The following is a 26,593-nucleotide window of genomic DNA, read 5'->3' on the forward strand; positions in this document are numbered from 1 at the left end:
ATAAACATGTCTTAATAAGTTACTGTTGAGTGGCCGGTAAATTGTACCATTTATTTGTCAGTGGCCGGTAAAGTTTGATATTTTGTGAAGTTAATTTTCACCCCTGTGTACAACACAGTGGGCTATTTACAAAAAGGTATATATTACTGCCTGTGCTATCTAACAGACCTACCCCAGAGGACACACCTGGCCAATCCCTGTCTGTCAATTTTCTTAAAGACATCACCTATGTGAAATCAGGGGCGGATCTAGAAAAATATTTATGGGGTGGCAAGAGGGGGGCAGGAATTTTTGAGGGGTGGCAACGTATTACAGACATGTATATATACTGAATTTAATCACAGTTTGACGACAAATAGTATGTACACACTACAAAAGGGCACAGACTGCCATTTACAAACTCATACAGACAAACTTAATCTCATGCTTTTATTGTTCACGAAGAACACACATTCTCAGATGAGGTCTATACCGTTTCTGGACAGTTTTATACTGTATATGCAAAAGAACAGACACTAAAAAACAACAATAACAACACTGCTTCAAGTTCAGCATGATTTAAACCATTTACACCAGTGTCACATTTTATAGTTTTTTTTCCTCACGCTTTGTAAAGGCTCACCAGTGAGCATAACATGAACTTGTCATGCCTACAACAGCTGAATGCGGCGATTTCCATGTTGCTCAGCAAAACGCTTCACAAATTTATCAAGATCTAATGCTTTTGTGCGCTTTGATTCAATGCTGAGTACAGCCAAACTTGATAGTCTCTTTTCTGTCATAGTCGACCACAAATAAGTCTTTATGAGCCTGAGAGATGAAAAACTTCGTTCACAGGATGCACTGCTCACAGGCAAGACAACCGCTACTTTACACAACCTGAACAACTAAAAAAAAAAAACAACAACATCTTTGTATGGGTCCAAAAACAGTGAACTCCATGAGAGTGGTAGGACTCTCCTGTTCCCCCTTTTTTCTGTCTAGTACTCTCCTCGTCTGATGTAACTCATGTTTAAGATCCTCAATATTTGAATCATAAGCTTCAGCCAATAGCAATGTTTTCCTTGACAGACGGTGAATCAATATTAACTTTTGTGGCCGACTTTACACAAAACTAATGTCAGACCTAGCTAACATTAGGCCAAAAAAAAAAAAAAAAGTGTTTCAGGTAACATGAAATACTAAAATAAGGTCGGTAGGTAGGGAATTTTTTTTCTTAATTTGTTTTATTTTGTTCGAAAAAATTAACACAAGTAAACATCTTACAAAATAGTATTTTGGCACAGAATCCTTTATACCACACATTATAATAAAATAAGTGTTTTAAATCTTTAAACGAATAAAAAAAATATCGCAAGAGTTCGAGTTATGATCTGCGGAAGCGTATTGCTGCCACACTCAAAAAAAAAATTGGCTTAGACTCAAGTAATTACGTGAAAAGATATTGTTAACAGAGTTATCACGTTTTTACAATATATTTATCATGTAATAACATATCACGTAATTTCATGATATTTTCATGTGATAATGTGAAAACACCTTATCAAGAAATAACGTGAAAATATGGTTTAACGTCCTAGGCTAGGCTACTTCCATTAAAAGCAGCCGGCCTCGCCGAGCCTACTGTAGAACTTGGGTCGAGCAAAAACACGGAGCAAAAACATGGCTGAATCCTGAATGACTCCTATTTGTATAAATAGGGGACTACATAGGCGGCAAAATGTAGTGTTTTTCCCTGCCAGGGAAGTGCACTTGTATACTGAAGAGGAAGCAATTTGCATTACAGCCAGGAGGGCTGATAGAAGTGGCAAAACATTTTACTTTTTATCGTTTCTTTCACAACTTGAATGCGTTGAAACAAAAAATTATGACAAACTAACGCCACTTACACTAAAATATCGAGGGAAATTTGTAATAAAAACTTTACGGTCGGCAATTTCGACGCGGAAATTCTCGATCGGTCGGGTTACCGGAAACACTTTTTTTTTGCCTTACATGTATAGTTAGCTAAATAACGTTCTCCAACCTGATTTTTATCCTCTCAAAATCAGCATCGCAACTATACTAGCACTGTTCATTCATTATAATTTCATTTTTTGATAGATAGTTAATCAGCTTTTACCCCTTTCCTCCCGTGTCTCCTTTCCTCGCGACTCCTGGCTCCCTCGCTTCGCGCCTCTCAATTTTCCTAAACAACCAATCTCTGGCGTTATCTCGTGCTGCATTCGCCGCAGTCGGACATTGGAAATTCGCGCACGTAAATGTCAAATTGGCCGTAATTTTTCTTTGAATTCGTCGCTGCCAACTGGGGTAGCAGCAGGGGTGGCAAGGCTTTCTTTTAGAGTGGCATATGCCACCCCGGTAGATCCGCCCATGGTTATTCACCCCCGAGCGCGCTGGAAACTGTTCCATTGGTATTCAGATTCAGTCGCGAGATGAGGTTGCCAGATCTCTCTATAAAAAGGTGACTTTGCGGTCTGAATCTGTGGAATATTCGTAAGCGAGGACTGGCAACCAGCAGTGGGTTGTGCACCAGCTGATCAGAACTCCAATGGAAAAGAAGCGCGTGTTAGTAACTGTTTATCTTGATTGGCTGTAACCTTGTAAGTGAAGTGTTTGGCAACAATAGCGTTGTAGCCTGCCTACCCCCCCCCCCCAAAAAAAAAAAAAACTCTTCGGATCTACACGATTCACACAAGTGACCTATTTTGGGACCAAAACGGCGAATTTCGCCGAAAGGTGAGGAGTTTGCATGTGTGTATAGACAATTTGTTGAGCACCATGGCTCATGCCACATGCTTTTCCTTGATTTCCATCCATCCATTATCTGTAACCACTTATCCTGTGCAGGGTCACGGGCAAGCTGGAGCCTATCCCAGCTGACTACAGGCGAAAGGCGGGGTACGCCCTGGACAAGTCGCCAGATCATCGCAGGGCTGACACATACACAGACAACCATTCACACTCACATTCACACCTACGCTCAATTTAGAGTCACCAGTTAACCCAGGGCTTTTCAAAGTGTGGGGCACGCCTCTTCTAGGGGGCGCCAGAGTTCTTCAGGGGGGCGCAACGTGAGGAAAAATAAACCAGAATAAGTTACTATTGCGGACATTTAGCGAACTTCAGCTAGCCTTTGCCAGAGACAAAATGGATCGATTTTTAATGCCTAAAGCTCCAGTGAGTGAGGAGACAGAGTCTGGGCCAAGCAAAAAAAGACGGAAGTATGACCACGATTATTGAAAGTTTGGATTTTCATGGACTGGATCTGAAGATGCTCCACTGCCACAGTGTGTTGTCTGCCAAGAGGTGCTAGCTAACGATGCTAGGAGATGTTTAAAATGTGTAAAACAAGATGTTTTAAATGTGTAAAAAAAAAAAAAGTTTTAAAAAAGCACAGATGTTTAAAATGTGTAAAAGAAATAAATAAAAATGTGTACAACCACCATTTTTTAAAATACAAGTGGAACATTAAAGGAACAGTCCACCATACTTCCATAATGAAATATGTTCTTCTCTGAATTGAGACGAGCTGATCCGTACCTCTCCGAGCTTTGTGCGACCTCCCAGTCAGTCAGATGCGCTGTAACTCCTGTTAGCAATGTAGCTAGGCTCAGTATGGCCAATGGTATTTTTTGGGGCTGTAGTTAGAAGCGACCAAACTCTTCCACGTTTTTCCTGTTTACATAGCTTTATATGACCAGTGACATGAAACAAGTTCAGTTACACAAATTGAAACGTGGCGATTTTCTATGCTATGGAAAGTCCGCACTATAATGACAGGCGTACTAACACCTTCTGCGCGCTTCGGCAGCGCACTGATACCTTCACTCCTGTTTTTTTTTTTTCTCTCCCCAGCCCCCCCTAACTTCCGTCAATACAACCAACGTGACGGGGGCGGGGGAGAGGGGGAAAACAGGAGTGAAGGTATCAATGCGCTGTCGAAGCGCGCAGAAGGTGTTAGTACGCCTGTCATTATAGTGCGGACTTTCCATAGCATAGAAAATCGCCACGTTTCAATTTGTGTAACTGAACTTTGTTTCATATCACTGGTCATATAAAGCTATGTAAACAGGAAAAACGCGCAAGAGTTTGGTCGCATCTAACTACAGCCCCAAAAAATACCATTGGCCATACTGAGCCTAGCTACATTGCTAACAGGAGTGACAGCGCTTCTGACTGACTGGGAGGTCGCACAAAGCTCGGAGAGGTACGGAGCAGCTCGTCTCAATTCAGAGAAGAACATATTTCATTATGGAAGTAAGGTGGACTGTTCCTTTAAGTATAGCAACAACAAAAATTGTAAAGGGGGGGGGGCACTGTTGTTTATTTGCTCTCTGAGGGGGGGCTGACTCTCCCACACTTTGAAAACCCCCGAATTAACCTAACCTGCATGTCTTTGGACTGTGGGGGAAACCGGAGCACCCGGAGGAAACCCACGCGGACACGGGGAGAACATGCAAACTCCGCACAGAAAGGCCCTCGCCAGCCATGGGGCTCGAACCCAGAACCTTCTTGTTGTGATGCGACAGTGCTAACTACTACACCACTGTGCCGCTTTTCCTTGATTTCTATATGTTTACGTTTTTTATCTCCATATTTCAGACCAAAGAATAACATAGTTCAGCCACAGCCTCTCAATTTAACTCCGATTCAGACATTAGCTGTCCTTACCAAGTGCTACAGTTTCAAGCAACCTACACACCTGCCAATGTACAGTAACACCCTAAGAGATAGCAATATCTGGGCAGTGAAGAAATAACCATCCATGGTCTCTATTTTCTAAGCATACCGGGTGTATCAGCATCTTGATTGGTGTCTGGAGAAAGACAGATCTGTTCTCCACCTCCCACATCTTCGATGACCTCATCCTTGCTCTCTTCTGGAGCTAACTGAACCGTAGCGTCTTTAGTGGCCGTAGCATTAGCTTTTCCCTGCTTTGTTTTCTTGTTGGTTTTCTTTTTGTTTTCATCTTTCTGTTTCTCGGCTCCTTCGGCCTGCTTTGGAAAAGCTTCCTCTTGCGAATCTGGTTCCACAGATCCAGTCGGCGGTGCAGGTTTTTCTTTAATCCCAGTCTTCTTTGGAATGGTGAAGCGAATGGGATGGTCATCCTCCAGGATCATGAAGTCTTCCTCCTGAACATGTGGTGAAGGAGCATGAGCTGGTTGTTTCAGAGTTTCCGGTTTCCTGAAACTAACCATGAGAAAGGCAATTTAACTGACTTTCAAGGTTGGGGAATGTCACAAAGAAATACAGAGTATAAAAAGTAATCATTCATGACATTAAACAGCCACTTTTAATCAACAACTATATTTTGTATGTAGTCGTCCTTTCACAAATCACTTGTATGAGGTGGAAACTGTAGTAAAAGTGAGGGGGCTACACCAGCACATCTTTCGCAGGAAAACTGAAAGTGATGGAGAGACCAATATGAGGTTTGGGGAAAGGGGTGGGGCTTACAGAGGGTCAAAACACCTGTGCAACTGTCAGTCATACTAGATTTACATGATTGGCTTCTCTGCCATTTTTATTGGGTGCAAAGTTTTGGGTTTTTTTGTATTTCTGAGCGATAAAAACTCATCATGTACTCCGATGTAAATGGTTTTATTCTGGCAATTCAAATTAGCCTTTACATTTTCATATAATACTGTAAATATAACGTAACAATAGCATTTGTATCACTTGGATAATGAATAATATAATTTTAGACGACTTCTAAACTTCTCTAACTTCACTGATTGGAAAGATGAAGCCGATTTTAAGGTTGCTTCTTAATTTGTTTTTTTAACAATTTGCTAGTTGTGCCATGACTCTGGAAATGGACAAAAGAAACAGCTTTTTCTTTGTCAGATGAATACACTACCTTTCAAAAGTTTGGGGTCACCCAGACAATTTTGTGTTTTCCATGAAAAGTCACACTTTTATTTACCACCATAATGCCGCTTTTCCACTACAAACGCGGCTGAGCCGAGCCGAGCCGAGCCGGGCTGAGTCGAGCTGAGCGGGGCTATTGAAGTTGCATTTCAACTACAACCGTGCTGAACGGAAGTGGGTGGACACATTGGGTGGAATTAGCGAAAGTGGGTGGACGTCACGTGATGTCGTTAAGCGGCGCAAACAGTGACATCAGTGATCTTTTAAGCGGTAGTCTCACGACCCGGATAGTAAACAACAAACATGGAGGACATGGAGTCGTTAGTGTTGCTGGTCTTGGTTCTGTGGCTTGTTGTCACCAACAACGCCAACAGATACTGGCAAGAGCGTATAGATGAGGCGAGGCGCATAAGGCTTCATAATTCTCGTAATTCGTAATTCTTCTTCTTCCGGGTTTACAGATCCCAGCGCGCTTGCGGGGCGTGTGTGGGCATGTGAGGACACTCCTACTCACCAATCAGTGCACAGGGGAGTGTCTGCTCACGCCCCCAGCCTCACTCAGCTCGGTTTGGCTCGCTTCAGCCCCACTCCAAAACCGTGCGAGTTTTGGGTGCTGAGCAGGGCTGAAGCGAGCCGAGTCGTGCTGTAATGAGGTAGTCGAAACGCGAGCCATGTCGGGCTGAAGCGAGCTGAAGTGAGCTGACAAAGGGTTGTGGAAAAGGGCCATAAGTTGTAAAATGAATAGAAAATATAGTCAAGACATTTTTCTGGCCACTTTGAGCATTTAATCGACCCCACAAATGTGATGCTCCAGAAACTCAATCTGCTCAAAGGAAGGTCAGTTTTATAGCTTCTCTAAAGAGCTCAACTGTTTTCAGCTGTGCTAACATGATTGTACAAGGGTTTTCTAATCATCCATTAGCCTTCTGAGGCAATGAGCAAACACATTGTACCATTAGAACACTGGAGTGATACAGTGAGAGTAAAAAGTATTTGATCCCTTGCTGATTTTGTTGGTTTGCCCACTAATAAAGACATGATCATTCTATACTTTTAATGGTAGATGTATTCTAACATGGAGAGACAGAATATCAAAACGAAAATCCAGAAAATAACTTTAAAGAATATATTTTAATTGATTTGTATTTCATCCCTCTAGCCAAAAGCACTTAATACTTGGTGGCAAAGCCTTTGTTTGCAAGCACAGCGGACAGACGTTTGTTGTAGTTAACCACAAGGTTAGCACACATATCAGGGGGAATTTTGGCCCACTCTTCTTTGCAGATCCTCTCTAAATCATTAAGGTTGGTGGGCTGTCGCTTGGCAACTCGGACCTTCAGCTCACGCCATAGATTTTCGATTGGATTGAGGTCTGGAGACTGGCTGGGCCACTCCATGACTTTAATGTGGTTCTTCTTGAGCCATTCCTTTGTTGCCTTTGCTGTATGCTTCGGGTCGTTGTCATGTTGGAAGACCCAACCATGGCCCATTTTCAACTTCCTGGCAGAGGGGAGGAGGTTGTCCCTCAGGACTGCACGGTACATGGCTCCATCCATCTTCCCACTGATACAGTGAAGTAGCCCTGTGCCCTTGGCAGAGAAACACCCCCAAAACATAATGCTTCCACCTCCATGCTTGACGGTGGGCACAGTGTTACTGGGGTCATAGGCAGCATTTTTCTTCCTCCACACATGACGAGTAGAGTTTAGGCCAAATAGTTCAATTTTGGTCTCGTCTGACCACAGAACCTTCTCCCAATCACTTTGTACATCTTTGAGGTGATCATTGGCATACTTTAGGCGGGCCTCCACATGTGCCTTCTTAAGCAGGGGTACCTTTCGGGCAATGCAGGATTTTAATCCATTGCGGCGCAAAGTGTTGCCAATTGTTTTCCTGGTGACTGTGGTCCCAGCTGCCTTGAGGTCATTCACTAACTCCCGCTGTGTGGTTGCAGGCCGATTTCTCACAGTTCTCATGATCATTGCCACCCCACGAGGTGAAATCTTCTGTGGAGCACCAGACTGAGGTCTATTGATGGTCATGTTATACTTCTTAAATTTTCTCACAATTGCACCAATGGTTGTTACTTTAATACCCAGCATCTTGCTAATGTTTTTGTAGCCCATTCCAGATTTGTGCAGGTCAACAATCCTGTCTCTGAGGTCCTGAGAGAGTTCTTTGGTCTTACCCATGTTGGAGAGTTTGGAATCTGTCTGATTGTCTGATTCTGTGAACAGGTGTCTTTCATACAGGTGATTAGTTAGAACAGGTGTCTTCAATTCAGGTAACAAGTTGATTGGGAGTGTCTAACTGGTCTGTGAAAGCCAGAACTCCTAATGCATACTAGGGGATCAAATACTTATTTCCCTCAATGAAATACAAATCAATTAAAATATATTCTTTAAAGTTATTTTCTGGATTTTCTTTTTGATATTCTGTCTCTCCATGTTAGAATACATTTACCATTAAAAGTATAGAATTATCATGTCTTTATTAGTGGGCAAACCAACAAAATCAGCAAGGGATCAAATACTTTTTACTCTCACTGTAGTTACTGGAAATGGGCCTCTATATACCTATGGAGATATTGTACCAAAAAACAGACATTTGCAGCTAGAATAGTCATTTACCACATTAGCAATGTATAGAGTGGATTTCTGATTAGTTTAAAGCAGGGCTTTTCAAAGTGTGGGGCGCGCCCCCCCTGGGGGGCACCAGAGTTCTTCAGGGGGGGCGCAACGTGAGAGACAAAATGGATCGGTTTTTAGTACCTAAAGCTACAGTGAGTGAGGAGACAAAGTCTGGGCCAAGCAAAAAAACAGAGCCTCCAGGATGTTGCGATTTGCAACTTCAGCGCAAATTCAACCAATCCCCGCGAATTCAGGGCGGTGTTGCAATTATATCTAATCACCGCAACTTTCCCGCAAATTTGACCAATCGTTGGCGTCATCTTGAGGTGATGTCGACAAACTACCTTCCGCCTTACTTCCGTGTGTTCAAGAGAAGCAGCATGCGCGTCGTGTTGCCAGATTGGACGATTTCAAGTGTATTTTGGCGGGTTTTGAACATATTTTGGACTGGAAAACGTCAGCAGTATCTGGCAACACTGAAGTGTGTTATGTTTACAGTGAAGGACTGTGTGCACTTTATTTATTTTTTTTACTTAATACAAGTTGTTAATGAATGCCAACATTTTTGCCAAAATGGTATTTTATTTTCCATTGTTTAGGCAGCTTCAGCATCATACTGTGAGATTCTGTTCAAATTGTTTTTTTTTCTTCTATGAAGCCTGAGCCATTTATTTTTAGTTTATAATTATTGTTTAATTTAGTCTTCAGGAGAGACTGCCTGCACACAGTACTAGTATTAATAGTTTTTTTTCTTACATGAAAGCTGAGGCATTTATATTATATTTTAAGGTAACTTCATGTTGTGCTGTGAGGTTCTCTGCACTTTAACTTTTGAACCAACAGGTGCATTTGGATAAGTAAAGCCTATTTTTCTGCATTTTTGTAGTCCTGGTAATCTTTTATATTGGTAAAGTTGTTTATAGGACCATTTCTCTTTGTTTTTTTAATCAATAGTTTTTCAGTAATAACTTAATATTTAACATATCACTCAATTTTAATTACAAAAAGAGAAAATCGCAACAATTTCTCGCAACTTTCACTTCCTCCCGCAATGTAATCGCAATAAAAACCTAAAAAACACCGCAACTTTCATCGCAATTTTTTTGGAAAACCCCCCGCAACATCAGACATTTTAGCCTGCAACAATCACAAAAAAGGCCCGCGGAATCCTGGGGGGACTGGAAAAAGAAGGAAGTATGACCACGATTATTTAAAGTTTGGATTTTCATGGACTGGATCTGAAGATGCTCCACTGCCACAGTATGTTGTCTGCCAAGAGATGCTACCTAACGATGCTATGGGATGTTTAAAATGTGTAAAACAAGATGTTTTAAAAAGCACAGATGTTTAAAATGTGAAAAAGAAAAAAATAATGTGTACAACAGCCATTTTTAAAAAAAATACGAATGGAACATTAAATATAGCAACAACAAAAATTGTAAGGGGGGGCGCTGTTGTTTATTTGCTCTCCGAGGGGGGGCTGACTCTCCCACACTTTGAAAACCCCTAGTTTAAAGTGATCTTCATTGAAAAGAACAGTGCTTTTCTTTCAAAAATAAGGACATTTCAAAGTGACCCCAAACTTTTGAACGGTAGTGTACATGCAGATGTCATTCTTTTACCCAAAGCGGGACACGATCTAAACTTTCAGCTTCTATAATTGCTGGAATTCACTCTCCGGAAAGCTATTCACATTTTGCGCTGTTAAAAATAAATCAAACAGGTTTTGCGATTCATCCTGCATGAAATTTCTTTCCATTTGTATTTTGTTTTAGCAGGTTACGTTTTTGTACACTGATATAATGCACACTGTAAACAAAACAAAAAACTCAATCAATTTACAAACTCACCATGAGGCTTTAGGTTGTAAGGAATTTCTGAGCTTTTTGTGGAACAATGATTGTTTCATCCCTACTTCCATAGCCATTTCCTGCACCTGCTTGTCAGGTTGCTCCTGTGGAAGAGGGCCAGGCTGGCGCTTTTGTATCAAAACTACAGGGGATAAACTTAAGTGTGCAGCTCTGACAAACACAAAAGCCGATTCAGTATGAGAATGCGGGTGTACAGTATTAAATATCTGTTACAAACTGCAATTACTATTTCATGGTTGAACATTTCTACAAAATCAAGAAGCTCTCACGTTTGCAGTCCTTCAGGTTCCGGTGCTGAGGTCTTGCACACTTGGCCTGGTGCTTCTGGCAGTGTTGAGCTGAAAGTTGGGGGGGGGGGGGGGGGGGGGGGGGGGAAGAGATAATGTGAAGTCTAGCATGGACAGATCAGCAAATCCATTAATCTACACTTCAAATCAAATAACCAACCTTGTTACAGGATCATTCTGCTTTGTGGGCTTTCCAAACTTCAATCGCACTGGAGGAGACTCCAATGATTCACTATCCCTGTTTTAAAAAAAAAAATTTTTTTTTTTTTTTTAAATGTCAAAATCAACCAACTTTTGCAAAAGAAAACCAATTCTGATATTCCCACCCTTGAGGAACATCCTTTGGGGATTCTGATCTCTGATTTGTCTGTGGTTTGCTCAAGTCACCCACAACTGGCTCCTCATCCTCAATGCCAAAGAGCAGTGGACAGGTTTTACGCCTTTCTGCATGCTCTCCAACACCTTCAGCTGCTAATAGCTCAATCGGACTAGAGGTCTTAATTGGAGCAATTTCTTCAAATGGACTTCCTGATGGAGGACAGATACAAGAAAACAAGTGCACAAGTGAAAGCTATTTGGCACAAACTACAGCCTTAATAAATGCTGTTAAAATAAGATAAATACACACAAAAAATCTACTACCTTTATTGCTTAAATGGTCCGTCTGAATACAAGCTTCTGCTTCCAAAACATCTGAACTCTAAGGATAAGAGAGAAGAAAAAAAAAAAAAGACCATACATGGTTTTCCCCAAAGCGTTTTAGCGTATCAGGCCCGATACACTTGCTCTGCCTGCCGATACGCTTAGTCGCTTTAGTTAAAATCCGACACGCTTAGATTTATACCGATACGTTAAATTTCCTACCCACAAGTAACTAGATACATAGGAGAGCAAATAACAGATCCATTTACATATTGATTGATATTTGTGTTAAGCAAGCGGTCTTTTTTACCAATGTTTCTGTTGATTCTGCCAAAGTAATATGTCCGCGTGGTATGATGTAAACAAACTAATCTGTTGGCTACGTCAAGATCACGTGTTCAAACCGTCCAATAAAAATATCGAAAGAAAACGTCAGACATCCCGGAAGCTTCCAATTCATTATAAGCGATCTCATTGGCTGCCGATGCTGTCCCCGACCAGACGGACAAAGCCGACTGACTTTAATAAGCGAGGAGAAGACTCGCTGGACAATTTGATCCACATCAGCAGGGATGACAGCGAGATGGACTATGAGAGGGCTGCCCAACATTGGGCCAAGCAAAAGCCAAGGAGAATTAATCTGCTTTAAAGGAGGAGAAAACTTAATTCGTTAGTTTGGGTTTGCAGAAAGATTATGTACTTATAAACACTCTCACGAAGTGAAGTTGTCCAAATGTGTCAAATACAGCATAATTTCAAATAATAATCATAAGCATTTTTGGCAGTGTGATGTCACTGGGATCCATTTAACAAAAGAAGGCTCCGGATTATTCTTTTGTTAAAGGCTCACAGTGACCTCACACTGCCAAATACGCTTATCATTATTATTCGAAATTATGCTACATTTGATACTTAACAAATTCCCTTCATGAAATGTGTTTAAAAGCACAATCTTTCTGCAAACTTAAACTGTAGAAATTAAGTTTTCTTTTCCTTTAAATATATGTTTTAATCTTAATCTAGTCCATTTAATAAAGTGCCAAAATTTAAACTTTATAATAGGCAGTCGCCTTACTTTGTTCAGTGCATCTTAGTTATACATATATTACGGTAATTGCATCAGAAACATTCTAAATCATTACAGTTATAGTAATACAGCAACTTATTTTAAGGTGGCAGTTCTTAGGTTCAGATCCCTTTGTGATCAAAAGGAGGTCATGATGATCGATTCTCTTCATTGGGTTGCACAAGATGGAGCAAACCACTGTTCATATTTTCATGCACATTTTTGTTACAACACTACTTGATCATAGATAATTAAGGTATCCCCGTAGATTTTCAATCTATCATAGACCTCAGTAATCTATAACAAAACAGTTTAACTTGCATGTTGAACTTTAAGGTGAAATTTCAAATGTGTATACACTAATACTATTTAGATCAGAAATCATTGAAGCACTGTTAAAATCTATCCTATAATCATGGATCTAAAACCTCTCAGAGACCCTGAAAATGCACCTGAGAGCATCTATTTTCAAAAAATTTTCCAGGGGAGCATGCCCCTGCACCCCCCCTAGTTTTGCTTCGCGCCTTTGGAGCTTGCTTTCACACCATTGGCACTTAATTGTCTGTGTATTATCATGCCAGAATTTAGGGCTTTAATTTTTTTCTGGGGAAAACACTGCCATAAGCCAAATAATGCATGCAGCTGTGGAACTGTGAAATGAGTTATGTTAATTCTTCATATTTATAAGCAGCTCTATTATTTCCCCCCCACACACAATGGGCCTCATTTATCAATCTTTTAGTAAAGTTGTGTGTAAATTAAAAAGTTCCCCCAGATTTACAAAAGTTTCAGAAACGCTGATTTTCTTTAGACTTGAATGTGTATGTTGACCAGCCTTAACATGCACAATGTGTTTGTGACACAGCTCAGGTGCCTGTAGTGATGCCTACAAAACTCCATAAAATGTCAAATTAGAAATGAAAGTGGAGCAAAGAAAAAAAAAACCCTGAACTTTTGAAAGTCAAACTAAGATTGGGGGGCAACGTGCCCCGAAAATATTTTAATAACAAACACGCAAAATTCTGCATTCTAGTACTTATTTTCACTAAAACAAGTTATAACTTTTAAGCCTTTTTCTTTCATGTACATTAATGATTAACATGTCAAAAATATCAAATTTAATTCCCCTAGTTAATGAGTAATTTTCAGGAGTGCGTTTAGAAAACGCGGTGATTTTCCTGCTACACAGTTCATTACTTTGAAAAATATCAGAGACAGTTGAAGGTAAACTCAGCAAAATCCCAAAACAGTGCTGTTAAAAAGTAAAGGTCTGTTAGAGTTTCTAAAGCTTTCAGGTTTCAATGTTGGGCACGTTGAGCCTCGTTTATCAATCTTTTAGTAGAGTTGTGCGTTTGCAGAAGCTAAAGTGAACTAAACATTTCCAATTCAGATTTATGCGAGTTGAAGCCAATTGTTTACATTAGTTCGTATTGTCTGTAAATTTAAAACACCAATAAATACCAAATTTCTCATATAAATCAGGGGCGTAGGGTGTGTGTGTGTATCACACACTGACTGGCAGCCTGAGTACATTATGTAACAAAATAATTACCATTGCTAGTTTTAGGTAGCTTAGAAACCGGCTCTTCTATTATTGCTGTTTCTTCCACGTTTTCTTGATGTTGTGTTCTAGAAACGGCACTAAAACTTAGCTTCGAAACCACAAAATGCAACTTTGATGGAAAAAAATCTATAATAAATTGCTGACCTCTCTTCACGTCAAAAGAAGGAGGAAAGTTTTGCTTGTTGTGACATGGCGAATTATTAACACGAGGAAATGCTTGTAATTTGCAACTAAAAAGACTGCAGCTACACCATGCTTTCTAGTGCGATCGTGTTGCGCTTGCGCAGAACGGCGTCAGTCCTGCACGCCTTAGCATGTGCACCTGAAGGCGCGCCTAACGAGCTCCGGCATGCGCGCCGTTAACAAAGAACACCTGTCTTTAATCAATGAACTGTGTTTAGGCTATTTAAGGACTGCGCCCATGCAAGGACGATGCGAAGTATTACACCGCGTCTAGGAACGTGAAAAATCCGAAAAATAAATTTCTCCATTCGGAAAACCGGAGATTTTCAAGAGTTTTGTCAATTATCTGGATTTCCGGGTAAATCCGGAAGACTTTCATCCCTGGTCAAATGGACAGAGAGCTGGGAGCAAAAAATGAACGAGTGTAAAGGCTGCAAAACAGAAGTGGAAATTATTTTGATTCACTTCTATGCCAATATAAATAAAACAATTATATTTTATTAGGTTTTTTTTAATTAGCATTTTATTTCAATAACATTTTTAAGTTAATTATAACAATTGTATTAGGTATAATAATTGTATTAGGTATAACAATTACATATATTTTTTGTTTGATACAACAATACATAACGTTACTACTACTACTACTAATAATAATAATAATAATAAGGCTCTTCCGTCTTAAGGCTCTAAGAATCTTCCGTCAACTACACACAGACAAATGGTCCTGTTTATACACCACTGTTTCTTTTCTTATACTTGATCTGTTTTATTCATAGGTCTGTATCAGCTCACTTTTTTTAAAGATGTTATATTTTTATTAAGTGCCAAGAATAATAATAAATGACGAGCTCTCACAATGTTCTTGATGGTATCCTTAGTCCTAGACTCCCTGAACGAGCACGAGGATATTTCTGAAAACAACTGCAAAGCACATCAGTATCTTCCATACATAAAAGTGCAGCAGTCCATGCAAATTATAAAGATTTAAAGGTCAATCAAGTTGAAGTTTAAATTAATTAGTCTTCTTATTTGTAAATGTACACACACTTAAAAACACAAGTCAGATATGAATGTGTCACATCGTAACTAAATTATAAATCATAGCAACATGTGATGACATGACCAGATTCTGAATATACTGTATATAATAGTTTTCTTCCTTACCACATGCCCTGATCATAATTATATTCACAAATATTTATTAAAAATGAATTATACTATTCATGGCCTTCTGGACCAACTAAGTGTCAGAGGTGTGTGTGTCCCCCCAAGTAATCTGATGTGTAAGTTTCTGCCTAATGAAATCCAGGAAATAAAACACAACACACCTTGAGAGGACTGATCGCCCCTCTGAAAGGTGGGGCTGGCTTCAGAACTGGTGTCTGGCATCTCCGATGATGTTCATCTAACCCCGGGCTCTTGGGCAGTGGCGAGAGCAGCGGTGTCCCTGGATCAGAATCTACATCATGGCACAGTTTTCACACAGTCAGTGACTGACAGCTGCTTGTAATATTAGATATTCGAGTATCGCTTGGTTCCAGAAAACAATCCAAAATTCGCCCCTTTCACATATCCCACAATCCACGGCACGGTCGAGGTTTCCAGTGGCCAAGCCCAGGCTGCTGATAACAGTACAAAAACCAATACTGGGCTATATAATCAATTTCAATGTTCAAATATCATTACGGGTTCCCATGGTCTCACAGATTCTCCCCCCCAAGATTAATACTGCTCGAAATAACTGCACATTTACAATTTGTTAACAGGATACATTTACACTGATTATAATACATAGGGCCAAATTACTCAATTCTGATTGGTCAATCAAGGAGGGCTTTTTTCCTTAACACGGGGCCGTATTTCTGAAATGCTATTGGCTAATTCGTTGCTTGGTTACAGTTACAAAAATTAGCAAATTGCCAACAAAATGGCCGACTCTGCTGACTCAGCAATGCCGCATTTCGCTATATTTGACGAAGAAATGATAAACCTCAAAATCCTTGTGTCGTGTCGCCGTGTCATGATGAAAGATGCTTTAGAAACCGATTCAAACGTGATTGGTTCAGAAAACGTGAATGACAAATGTGAACATGAATGGCTTCCCAAGTATGAATTTGGCCCGATATGTTATAAACAGGGCGGCATGGTGGTGTAGTGGTTAGCGCTGTCGCCTCACAGCAAGAAGGTCTGGGTTCGAGCCCCGTGGCTGGCGAGGGCCTTTCTGTGCGGAGTTTGCATGTTCTCCCCGTGTCCGCGTGGGTTTCCTCCGGGTGCTCCGGTTTCCCCCACAGTCCAAAGACATGCAGGTTAGGTTAACTGGTGACTCTAAATTGAGCGTAGGTGTGAATGTGAGTGTGAATGGTTGTCTGTGTCTATGTGTCAAGCCCTGTGATGACCTGGCGACTTGTCCAGGGTGTACCCCGCCTTTCGCCCGTAGTCAGCTGGGATAGGCTCCAGCTTGCCTGCGACCCTGTAGAACAGGATAAAGCGGCTACAGATAATGAGGTGAGAGATGAGATGTTATAAACAAGTAATCGTATGGTTCCTCGTAAAATTAAGGATCATGGTCATTCCATGTCAAATCTCCGAACGCTCCCACTCGACCATCTCAGATTTGGCTGAAAAAAATTCCAGGTTCACACACCAGCTTTATAATAAATTCAATAAGTGTCATAAATAAATCAATTCTACTGGACTGTCAAAGGCTTTTTATCATGGATAAATACTAACTGAAGCATACAGGTTGCTTTTTCTTCTAAATTATGGTACAACAGAAATGCAATGAAAACAAGTTCCAGTTTTCACCCATATTGGAGTGCCAATATTTCAATATCTAAAGGTTGCATATAGGTTGTCCTTCAGGTATAGTTTACCATGAACCAAATGAAGCATTTTGTTGAGTTTAAGCTGTGTGTTATAAATTCAGGGCATTTTGTTAGCATTTGAAAATGCTTTCACAGGCCATGAATGCTGTGCGTGTATGCGAACACCACATTTTCAAAAAATCATTTTGCAAAAATAAGGCAGAACACCATCACAAATTTTGGATATGTTAAAAACAGAGACCTAATCTTTCTAAAACGGTCAATTTTATGTTGGTGGATGCTGTCATGTTTTTGCTATAACATGCCGAAAATGTCACCAAATTAATTTTTTCCATTTTTAAACTTTAATATCTTCCAAACCGCTCATCACAGAGGGGCAGTTTTAGAATACAAAGTACACAGTATATATATGGGAAGGTGTATGTGCAATATCAAGCCTCTGTCTTTGAAATTGCACTTTCTACAGTCCTTCAAATATGCTGCCACAGAGCGTAGTGTAGAATTTCCGAGCAAATTCAAACCCCCCAGAATTCTATGATAACCCAAAAGCACACGTGTAAAAGTCCATATTCTACAAGTACTGGTGCCAGATTTTGACCCTTGAAAATGTGAAGGACCTAGCTTAAATACTTTTCTCGATACAGCAATCTCAAAGTGGCTCTCCAAAAAACTCTGCTCAAAACGGGTCCGGGGTTAGTTGCAAAAATATATTTTTCATGACAAAACTAAGGAGTTGGGAGCTAAAATCTGGGACTTTTCCTATTGTGAAGTGTGAGAACCTACTGGAATTTTTTCAGCCAAATCTGAGATGGTCGAGTGGGAGCATTCGGAGATTTGACATGGAATGACCCATCGATTTCACTCGTGATTTCAACATTTTGAACTTCGAAATCACTCGTGAAATTAATCCTTAATTTTACTCGGCCCCATACGATTACCTATACTAATGCAGTTGGCCAGAGTTATAGTGCTGAGTAGTTGGAACATGTATTTCGTGTAAACAATGCAGAGTGTGAAAGTGAAAGGGTTGTATGGGCAACTAGACTGCATTTCCGCAAAGAAAATGCAAAGTGTGCTTGCTGAGCTGTAGCAGAACAGAAGAAAAAAAAAAGAAGGAAAAAAAGGAAAAGACGAGTGCAGTTCAGACCCGATTGCATGAATGTGTTAGGGGAGTTGGTCTGAAGTAACACATGAAGTTTGGTGCATCTCCGATGGAGCGTGTCTGAGTAGGACGACTCGATTCGTGAGTCCTATTCATTTTCTATGGGAAAAAGCAACAGAAAAACGACAAGGATGACAGAACGGGTGCATCGATCCAAAAGCTGTATACAAGCACACTGCACCAGTGGATATGTGATGAAGTGTTACTGAGCAAAACTCCATTCATTTGAATGGGGCCAAAAATCAATGGAAGCCTACGGAGGGAAAAAAGGATGTGAGAAAACCAAGAAAAAGATGAGTGCAGGTCTCAGATGAGGGGATGGATATGTGTGGGGACTTGCCCCGAGGCATCATATGAAGTCTTTTGAAGTTTGGTCACTCAGTTAAAAAAATTGAGAGAGAGTGAAAGCTTTTTTCCCCGAAACGCCATTCATTTTCAATGGGGCCAAAAATGAATGAAGTGAATGGATGAAAAAGTGGGGCATGAAAAAAATGAGTGCGGGTCAGAACTGAATGCATGTGTGTGTCCGGGGAGTTGGCCTGAGGTATCATATGAGGTTTGGTGTGTCTGCGATGAAGCGTGTCCGAGCAGGACGATTCGATTCGTGAGCCCTATTCATTCTCTATGGGGGGAAAAAAAATGACAAGAACAAGAGAACAGGTGTCTCGATCCAAAAGCTGAAAAAAAAAAAAGCACACTACACTGCTTCAGGATGGACGTTTCGGAGTTGGAATGGTGTTGGTATCTCAAAAGCTGTAGGAGGAGTAGCGGCTCCAAAAAAAAAACGGGTGAAACGTCTCATTCTCATCTCATTATCTGTAGCCGCTTTATCCTGTTCTACAGGGTCGCAGGCAAGCTGGAGCCTATCCCAGCTGACTACGGGCGAAAGGCGGGGTACACCCTGGACAAGTCACCAGGTCATCACAGGGCTGACACAGACAACCATTCACACTCACACCTACGGTCAATTTAGGCCAAGTTTACATTAGACCGTATCTGTCTCGTTTTCTTCGCGGATGCACTGTCCGTTTACATTAAAACGCCTGGAAACGGGAATCCGCCAGGGTCCACGTATTCAATCCAGATCGTGTCTGGTCCGGTGCTGTGTAAACATTCAGAATACGCGGATACGCTGTGCTGAGCTCTAGCTGGCGTCTCATTGGACAACGTCACTGTGACATCCACCTTCCTGATTCGCTGGCGTTGGTCATGTGACGCGACTGCTGAAAAACGGCGCGGACTTCCGCCTTGTATCACCTTTCATTAAAGAGTATAAAAGTATGAAAATACTGCAAATACTGATGTAAATACTGCCCATTGTGTAGTTATGATTGTCTTTAGGCTTGCCATCCTTCCACTTGCAAGTGGTAAGTGACACGCATGCCCGATATGCACTGGATCACACACACAGCGGCTCAGTCCCGAATCACTGCTTGCGCGCTTCACTCGCGCGCTCTGTGAGCTGCGCAGGGCTGGAGTGCGCACCCTCCAGAGGGCACTCGCTGTTCAGGGCAGAGTGATTTGGAGCGCAGGATGCCTGCGGAGCCGAGCGTATCCGTGTATTGGCGTTGCTGTGTGCACGCGAATCATGTATTGGCATTGCTGTGTGCACGCTAATCGTTTTAAAAACGTTAATCTGATGATCCGCTGATACGGTCTAATGTAAACCCCACCTTAGAGTCACCAGTTAACCTAACCTGCATGTCTTTGGACTGTGGGGGAAACCGGAGCACCCGGAGGAAACCCACGTGGAGAACATGCAAACCAGGGTTTCCCATACATAGACCATTGTGTGGCACAGCGCCACACAATGGATTCCTATCGCCACACAATCAGACTCGCGATTTTGAAAAAAAAAACTCCGTTGCGTATCGTTTCGTTCATTCATAGTGCTCGCTCTTCTCGTTCACGCGCGCGCGCACAGACAGACAGAGAGGCGTGTCCACAGGCCTGCCGTTGCGCATATACCTGGACTGCAAGTAGGCCTGTTAGGCTAATTAAAAATAACTTTAAACTTTAACTTCAATTTTGGTGAGTAATTTTCATAAATTTAAAAGACAGGTTTTCCACCAACATCAAGCCCAGCAAACTAGTGGCCTGCCCTGTAATGTAAAGTTGGGTCGAGGAATGAAACCAGGCAGGGTTCTGGTAAAAATTGTTTTAGCTGTCTTCTCTTAAAGAACTTAAAAGAATTTAGATTGAACTGAATAATCTCAAATGCTTCTTGTAGCTTTAAAATAGTCCCAGCAGGTGACTCTGAAGAAAAAATACTGTGTTTGAACACCGCCCGCTGTAAACACTTTGCATACACCCCAATGACCGACTCCACCGACCGCCACGACACCACAGCGCACGATTCCCTCATCGGCACAGTGGAGCATCACAAATTGCTACCTGGTCTGTGGGAAACACTGCAAACTCCGCACAGAAAGGCCCTCGTCAGCCACGGGGCTCGAACCCAGACCTTCTTGCTGTGAGGCGACAGTGCTAACCACTAGGGGTCGACCGATAATCGGCCTGGCCGATATATCGGGCCGATATTCTGCATTTTTAGGGTTATCGGTATCGGCCATAATTTCCACCGATACGCCGATAACATGCCTTTTTGCAGCCATTTCGTTCCTAACGCGACTGTCACTGCACGGCCTTTCCTGCACTCGCCTCTCTGAGTTCAAGAACACGGTCCCGCCCACCACAACATCTGATTTGTTTGGCACAAGAGATATAGCCAATCGACACGCGTAGCTGAACGCTGTGAACTGTTTCAAGGCGGCCGTATGGGCACTCGGGTAGAAGCAGATCCCACTTCAAGGTAAGGGCACGCTGCTTTTGCCGCAATAAGTCACAAACACACAAGTTGCAAAAGCACAACATCATTATATGTTTACATTCTTCATCTACTACTTGTTAAAATTGTCCATTTGCATCTGTGTAGCCAGGCAAACTTAGCTTACGGAAGGAAGCATTTGAATTAGCCTACAACCAACTAGTCTCGCTGAAACTACATGTAACGTCCATAGTAAGCAGTCCCCAGCATAACGTAGGCTGCAGTCATTTTTAAATCCCCGTCTGGAAACGTTGTGAATGTGTCAGTAGTTCTACTCGAACAGTAGAATGACAGCCATACAGAGAGGTGGTCAAGGGAAGACGAAATAAAACGTAGTGTTTGTGTTCTGTAGGCTAGCGCAAGCCTACTGGCTATTTGTTATGGTGATGAGTAAACTTCACGACGTGACTCGTGCTCAAAAAGCGCATTGCACTTGTATATGTTAGGTAACTTTATAAAGCGCTATTTGAACATTTAAACAAGCCAGGTGTGATCTGGTGCTAGTAAGCTATGTAATACTGTTGTTACATAATAGGGAGTGATAGCCTACTTTATGTTTGATTTGACTTTTTAAAAAATGCTGCAGGCAGCTCCCTACACTTGATGTGTTATTTAAAAACTACTTGAAGTTGGTAAGTCTTACTTAGTTCTTAGTGTAAAAGAATCCAGAGTGTGTTTTCATTTATTTTCCACTGAAAATGGTGAGCTGTAATATAGTAGGGAGGGATTTATTTTTTATTGGTGGATATTTATTTTATTATTATTTTTTATTCTAACTAATGTTTGACTTTATTGTACAAATGCTGCTGGCATCTCCCTGCACAAAATTTCATGTCTGTGTCAGTGTGTGCTATGTTTAATTTCATGTGAATTATAATGTTTACATTTATCGGTTATCGGCATCCCAATTCCATATCTTAATAATCGGTATCGGTCCTAAAAAAAAAAAAAAAAAAACACATATCGGTCGATCCCTACTAACCACTACACCACCGTGCCACCTGGTGAAACGTAATAATAATAATAATAATAATACTTAAGAACAATAGTGTGCTTTTGCAAGCACACTAATAATAATAATAATAATAATAATAATCTCATCTCATTATCTGTAGCCGCTTTATCCTGTTCTACAGGGTCGCAGGCAAGCTGGAGCCTATCCCAGCTGACTACGGGCGAAAGGCGGGGTACACCCTGGACAAGTCGCCAGGTCATCACAGGGCCGACACATAGACACAGACAACCATTCACACTCACACCTACGCTCAATTTAGAGTCACCAGTTAACCTAACCTGCATGTCTTTGGACTGTGGGGGAAACCAGAGCACCCGGAGGAAACCCACGCGGACACGGGGAGAACATGCAAACTCCACACAGAAAGGCCCTTGCCGGCCCCGGGGCTCGAACCCAGGACCTCCTTGCTGTGAGGCGACAGCGCTAACCACTACACCACCGTGCCGCCCCAATAATAATAATAATAATAATAATAATAATAATAATAATAATTTCATATTTGAAAATAAATATAGAGGGGATGAGGGCTATGCTTAGGGGGAAGGTAAATGATCCATCATCAGGAATAATAATTAAAAGAAGGAAAGACTTACCTAAATCGTCAAAAATATTGTCAAGGTCTCGTACACTAAAGACATCTTTAATCTTCAGCTGACATGGAGTTCTTGAAGGGAAGGACACACACACACACTTTACTCCTTTAACCTGACAGCTTCCCTGTGTACTGTATTCCACATTAAGTGTACATCACATCACATCACTGACCTTTCCTCTGACTGAAAGTAACGAAGTTTCTTCTTCGCTCTCCCCTAGAAGAACATTATTAATGCCGTCAGTGTAAGTCACTCATAAAAATGAGATTAATACAATCATACAAGCTGCGTGCATTATCATCAACTGGTCCGTGTTTAATTTATGTCAGTTTTCCTTCAGCGTCCAGTCCAATGCTAATGTTTTAACCCGAGTCAACTTAGCTGACAACACAGCTAACTAGCTAACGTTCTTAGCAACTGACCAAGTTCATCATCTTTGAGTGCGTTGCTGTCAGAGAAAAGCGTCAGCGCCGGAGGAGTTTATTCTGAAGGCTAAACTGTTCAGCACAAAGTACTAGCTTAGCTTAGCTACTCATTGATTTCAATATTGTTTTTAGCTAGCTAGCTAGCTAACATTAACTAACTAGCTGGCTCAGTTTGGAAAGTTTTCAACCACAACGTAAACGTTAACATTTCTCTTATTTATAAATAAAACTTTTACAACATTACGATATTTTCCAGAACTAAGAAACTGCAAACGAACGATAAAGAAGCTAACTCGCTAAATAATCGTCAACACAAATTCCCGCGCCCACTTCGCTCTTCTTCTTCGGCGCATTTTCGGCTTGGAGAACATGAGTAACAACCATCGCCACCTACTGGACATCTTCTTCTTCTTCTTCAGTCAGGTTTATGTGGCGGTTGGCAAACGCAGTGCATTACCGCCATCTACAGGACTGGGGTGTGTACACTTGAATTAATTACTTGCACTCCTCATAATGTGCTATGAAAGAGAGATGTAAATGAGGAGAGGGTGCGGTAGCCAGAGAGAGAGGGAGAAAGAAAGAAAGAAAAAAAAATTCCAACTGAATACCAGATAAATAATTGCATAATTAAACAAAAGTAAATCAAAGAAACAAATGACCAACTGCAAAACGTGAAAGCTGAAATCCCCTAGATGCGCTTAGATAGTTGACTGTCCCTGAGAAATGCTAATACTGCATCGGTGATGTGTTTGGATCTAGGTTCAACTAGTAGATTTTCTAAAGACAGTGTCAGTTTAGATTTTTCCACAGCCTTTTTCAGTCCTTCTCTTTGCCTTGAATAATGCGTACATTTAAGTAAAACATGCTCTACATCTTCTGTCCCTCCACAGTCCTCACACAAACCAGTAAGATGTTTCTGAATCTTAAATAGGCTGCTGTTCAGCCCTGTGTGGCCTATCCTTAATCTGGAAAACCATACCTCTTCCTGTCTCCCAGCATAACCTGATTTACTGAATGTGACATGGCTATGTATCACCTACTGGACATGAATAGAAACCTCACGGTTAAAGGTGAACTATGGAGGCTTTAGTGACCTCTAGTGATGAGGTAGCAGATAAAACTGATGGGCTTTGTGCTGAGTGTCAGGTCAAGGAAGACTTATGGCCCTTTTCCACTACCCTTTTTCAGCTCACATCAGCTCGCTTCAGCCCGACACGGCTCGCGTTTCGACTACCAAAGAACAGCACGACTCAGCTCGCTTCAGCCCTGCTTAGCCCCTAAAACTCGCACCGTTTTGGAGTGGGGCTGAAGCGAGCCAAAGCGAGCCGAGTGAGGCTGGGGGCGTGAGCAGACACTCCCCTGTGCACTGATTGGTGAGGAGGCGTGTCCTCACATGCCCACACACGCCCCGCGAGCACGCTGGGATCTGTAAACACCGTAAACCCGGAAGAAGAATAATTACGAATTACAAGAATTTCTGAAGCCTTATGCGCCTCGCCTCATCTATACGCTCTTGCCAGTATCTTTTGGCGTTGTCGGTGACAACAAGCCACAGCACCAAGACCAGCAACACTAACGACTCCATGTCCTCCATGTTTATTGTTTACTATTCGGGTCGTGAGACTACCGCTTAAAAGATCACTGATGTCACTGTTTGTGCTGCCTAACGACATCACCTGACGTCCACCCACTTTCGCTAACTCCACCCAATGTGTCCACCCACTTCCAGCCAGCACGGTTCAGCGCGGTTGTAGTCGAAATGCAACTCCAACAGCCCCGCTCAGCTCGACTCAGCCCGACTCAGCACGGCACGGCTCAGCCCAACTCAGCCGCGTTGGTAGTGGAAAAGCGGCAGTAGAACACATTCTCTTCAGCTGTAAAGGCCTCTGCATGCTCTTGCGACAAGGCTTTCGCAGACAGCTTTTGGCAGACAGTTGTAATTTATCGTTGAGCGGGGAGTAATAGGCGTGTGCGATGTTATTCACCGCTACAATGCAAGGGGGCGCGAAGTCGCGAAATCGCTAGGAGTAGTTGGTGGGTGTGGTTAGTGGAGTGTTTATCCTCCGGTTACTTATAATGACTAGAACTGGAGTCGTATAGATGTACGTACTTCCTCACTTCCTCGATCAACTGCTCTTCGTGCTGCTCCATCTTCGCTCGTGTTTTTAAAAATGGCGGTCGTGAAAACAAACCAAACCAGGAAAGTAGGGAAGCGGAAGTGCGTGTACAGCGGATGTAGAGTGGACCAATCAGAGCCCTCTTGTCTGCGACGCTGTCTGCGAGGCTTCTGCGGTGGTCACAATTTTTGGGAGGTGCACGCAGAGCGTCTGTGAAGGTGGGGGGGCTACGCAGACGCTATCTGCAACACCGTCTGCGAGGACTGCGTTGTCAGCATAAATTGGTCTTAAGAAGTATAACGATCATAGGGAAAAATGGTTAGAACAAGAAGGAGACATAACATTCTGAAGGAGGAGGGAATGCAGGGAAAGAGGATTAAAGCCCTTATGATGTATCTTACAGACACTGGACTAATGGGAAGAATTTAGTTTGTATACTTTCCTATTCCCCTTTTTTTTCTCTCTTCCTCATGCCGATGACTTGACCTGACCAACTCACACACTCCTGTACAGTAGGTGGCGATATACAATTAAATATTGTGAAACGCCAATAATCGAAAGAAGAAGAAGAAGGTAGCAGATTGCAACCAACTGAATTGTGGGTGGGAAAAGAGAGCAACTTAGTCTGGCTAACGCGACTTCAAAGCTCTGTGAGCATTTGGTCTGGCAAAGATATTAAGCCCAACCGTTTCCCAAAGCACGTGGTTGACCCGCCTCTCTGAAATGCCTCAGTTTGCTACTGGCCGAAGCCAGAAAAGGCTGTGACGAAGCTTAAACCAATCACATCACTCTTTCCTCTGACGTATGTGACGCGATGGAAACTGCTTAAGTAATAGGAAGAAGATAAATACCTCCAGGGCTGCTCTTTGCTCCATTTTCAATGAGAACTTCCCGTTGAATGCTTTCAATACAGCATCTACCGCTGTGTCAAAGGCTTGCCACTGCTCCATGTTCATGATGTGAATGAAGCGCTTCCGGCATAGATTCTGTAAACAATCTATGGCTTCCAGTCGCAGTTCTACTACGTCACTGCCTTGAACACGCCTCTACCCAGGGCCGTTGGAGATGCTCAAAGTTGATTGGCTCCCGATTTTTCGGGAGCTTGGAAGAGCTGTAGATAGCTTGCCTGGCCAGACTAAGCTCGCAACAGGCCCTCGTGTTGCGTCACGCTTAGGATGGGCGGGCCCAGGCTAAGAGCAACTGGACTTGCTTGAAGATTTTTGAAGACATTTCACCCATGGCCGTAGCCAGCTATGAGGCCACTGAGGTCCGGACCTCGGTCATTTTTAAGAGCTGAAAATACATTTGTAGGCTAAATATTCAACTGGATAAAAAAAAGAAGAACATTAAAACGGGGGCGGCATGGTGGTGTAGTGGTTAGCGCTGTCGCCTCACAGCAAGAAGGTCCGGGTTCGAGCCCCGTGGCCGGCAACAGCCTTTCTGTGCGGAGTTCGCATGTTCTCCCCGTGTCCATGTGGGTTTCCTCTGGGTGCTCCGGTTTCCCACACA

At 42.1% G+C, this 26,593-nt stretch overlaps 1 protein-coding gene across 1 annotated transcript in view; it reads right to left on the reverse strand.

Annotated features, from left to right (window-relative positions):
• si:ch211-161h7.4 (uncharacterized) overlaps nt 1–23,336 on the reverse strand; it is a 59,504-nt gene extending 36,168 nt beyond the window's left edge. Inside the window, exons 1-10 of the mRNA XM_060899910.1 lie at nt 22,965–23,336; nt 22,715–22,758; nt 22,543–22,613; nt 15,449–15,579; nt 11,305–11,362; nt 10,989–11,190; nt 10,823–10,900; nt 10,645–10,713; nt 10,355–10,525; nt 4,793–5,193 (exon numbers count right to left, since the gene is read on the reverse strand). Coding sequence (XP_060755893.1) covers nt 4,793–5,193; nt 10,355–10,525; nt 10,645–10,713; nt 10,823–10,900; nt 10,989–11,190; nt 11,305–11,362; nt 15,449–15,579; nt 22,543–22,613; nt 22,715–22,758; nt 22,965–22,976 — 1,237 coding nt within the window. The 5' untranslated portion in view covers nt 22,977–23,336. The remainder of the gene's footprint in view (nt 1–4,792; nt 5,194–10,354; nt 10,526–10,644; nt 10,714–10,822; nt 10,901–10,988; nt 11,191–11,304; nt 11,363–15,448; nt 15,580–22,542; nt 22,614–22,714; nt 22,759–22,964) is intronic.
• Nucleotides 23,337–26,593: the final 3,257 nt, after the last annotated feature.

This window comes from Neoarius graeffei, chromosome 19 (assembly GCF_027579695.1).
Source record: "Neoarius graeffei isolate fNeoGra1 chromosome 19, fNeoGra1.pri, whole genome shotgun sequence".
Lineage (NCBI taxonomy): Eukaryota > Metazoa > Chordata > Actinopteri > Siluriformes > Ariidae > Neoarius > Neoarius graeffei.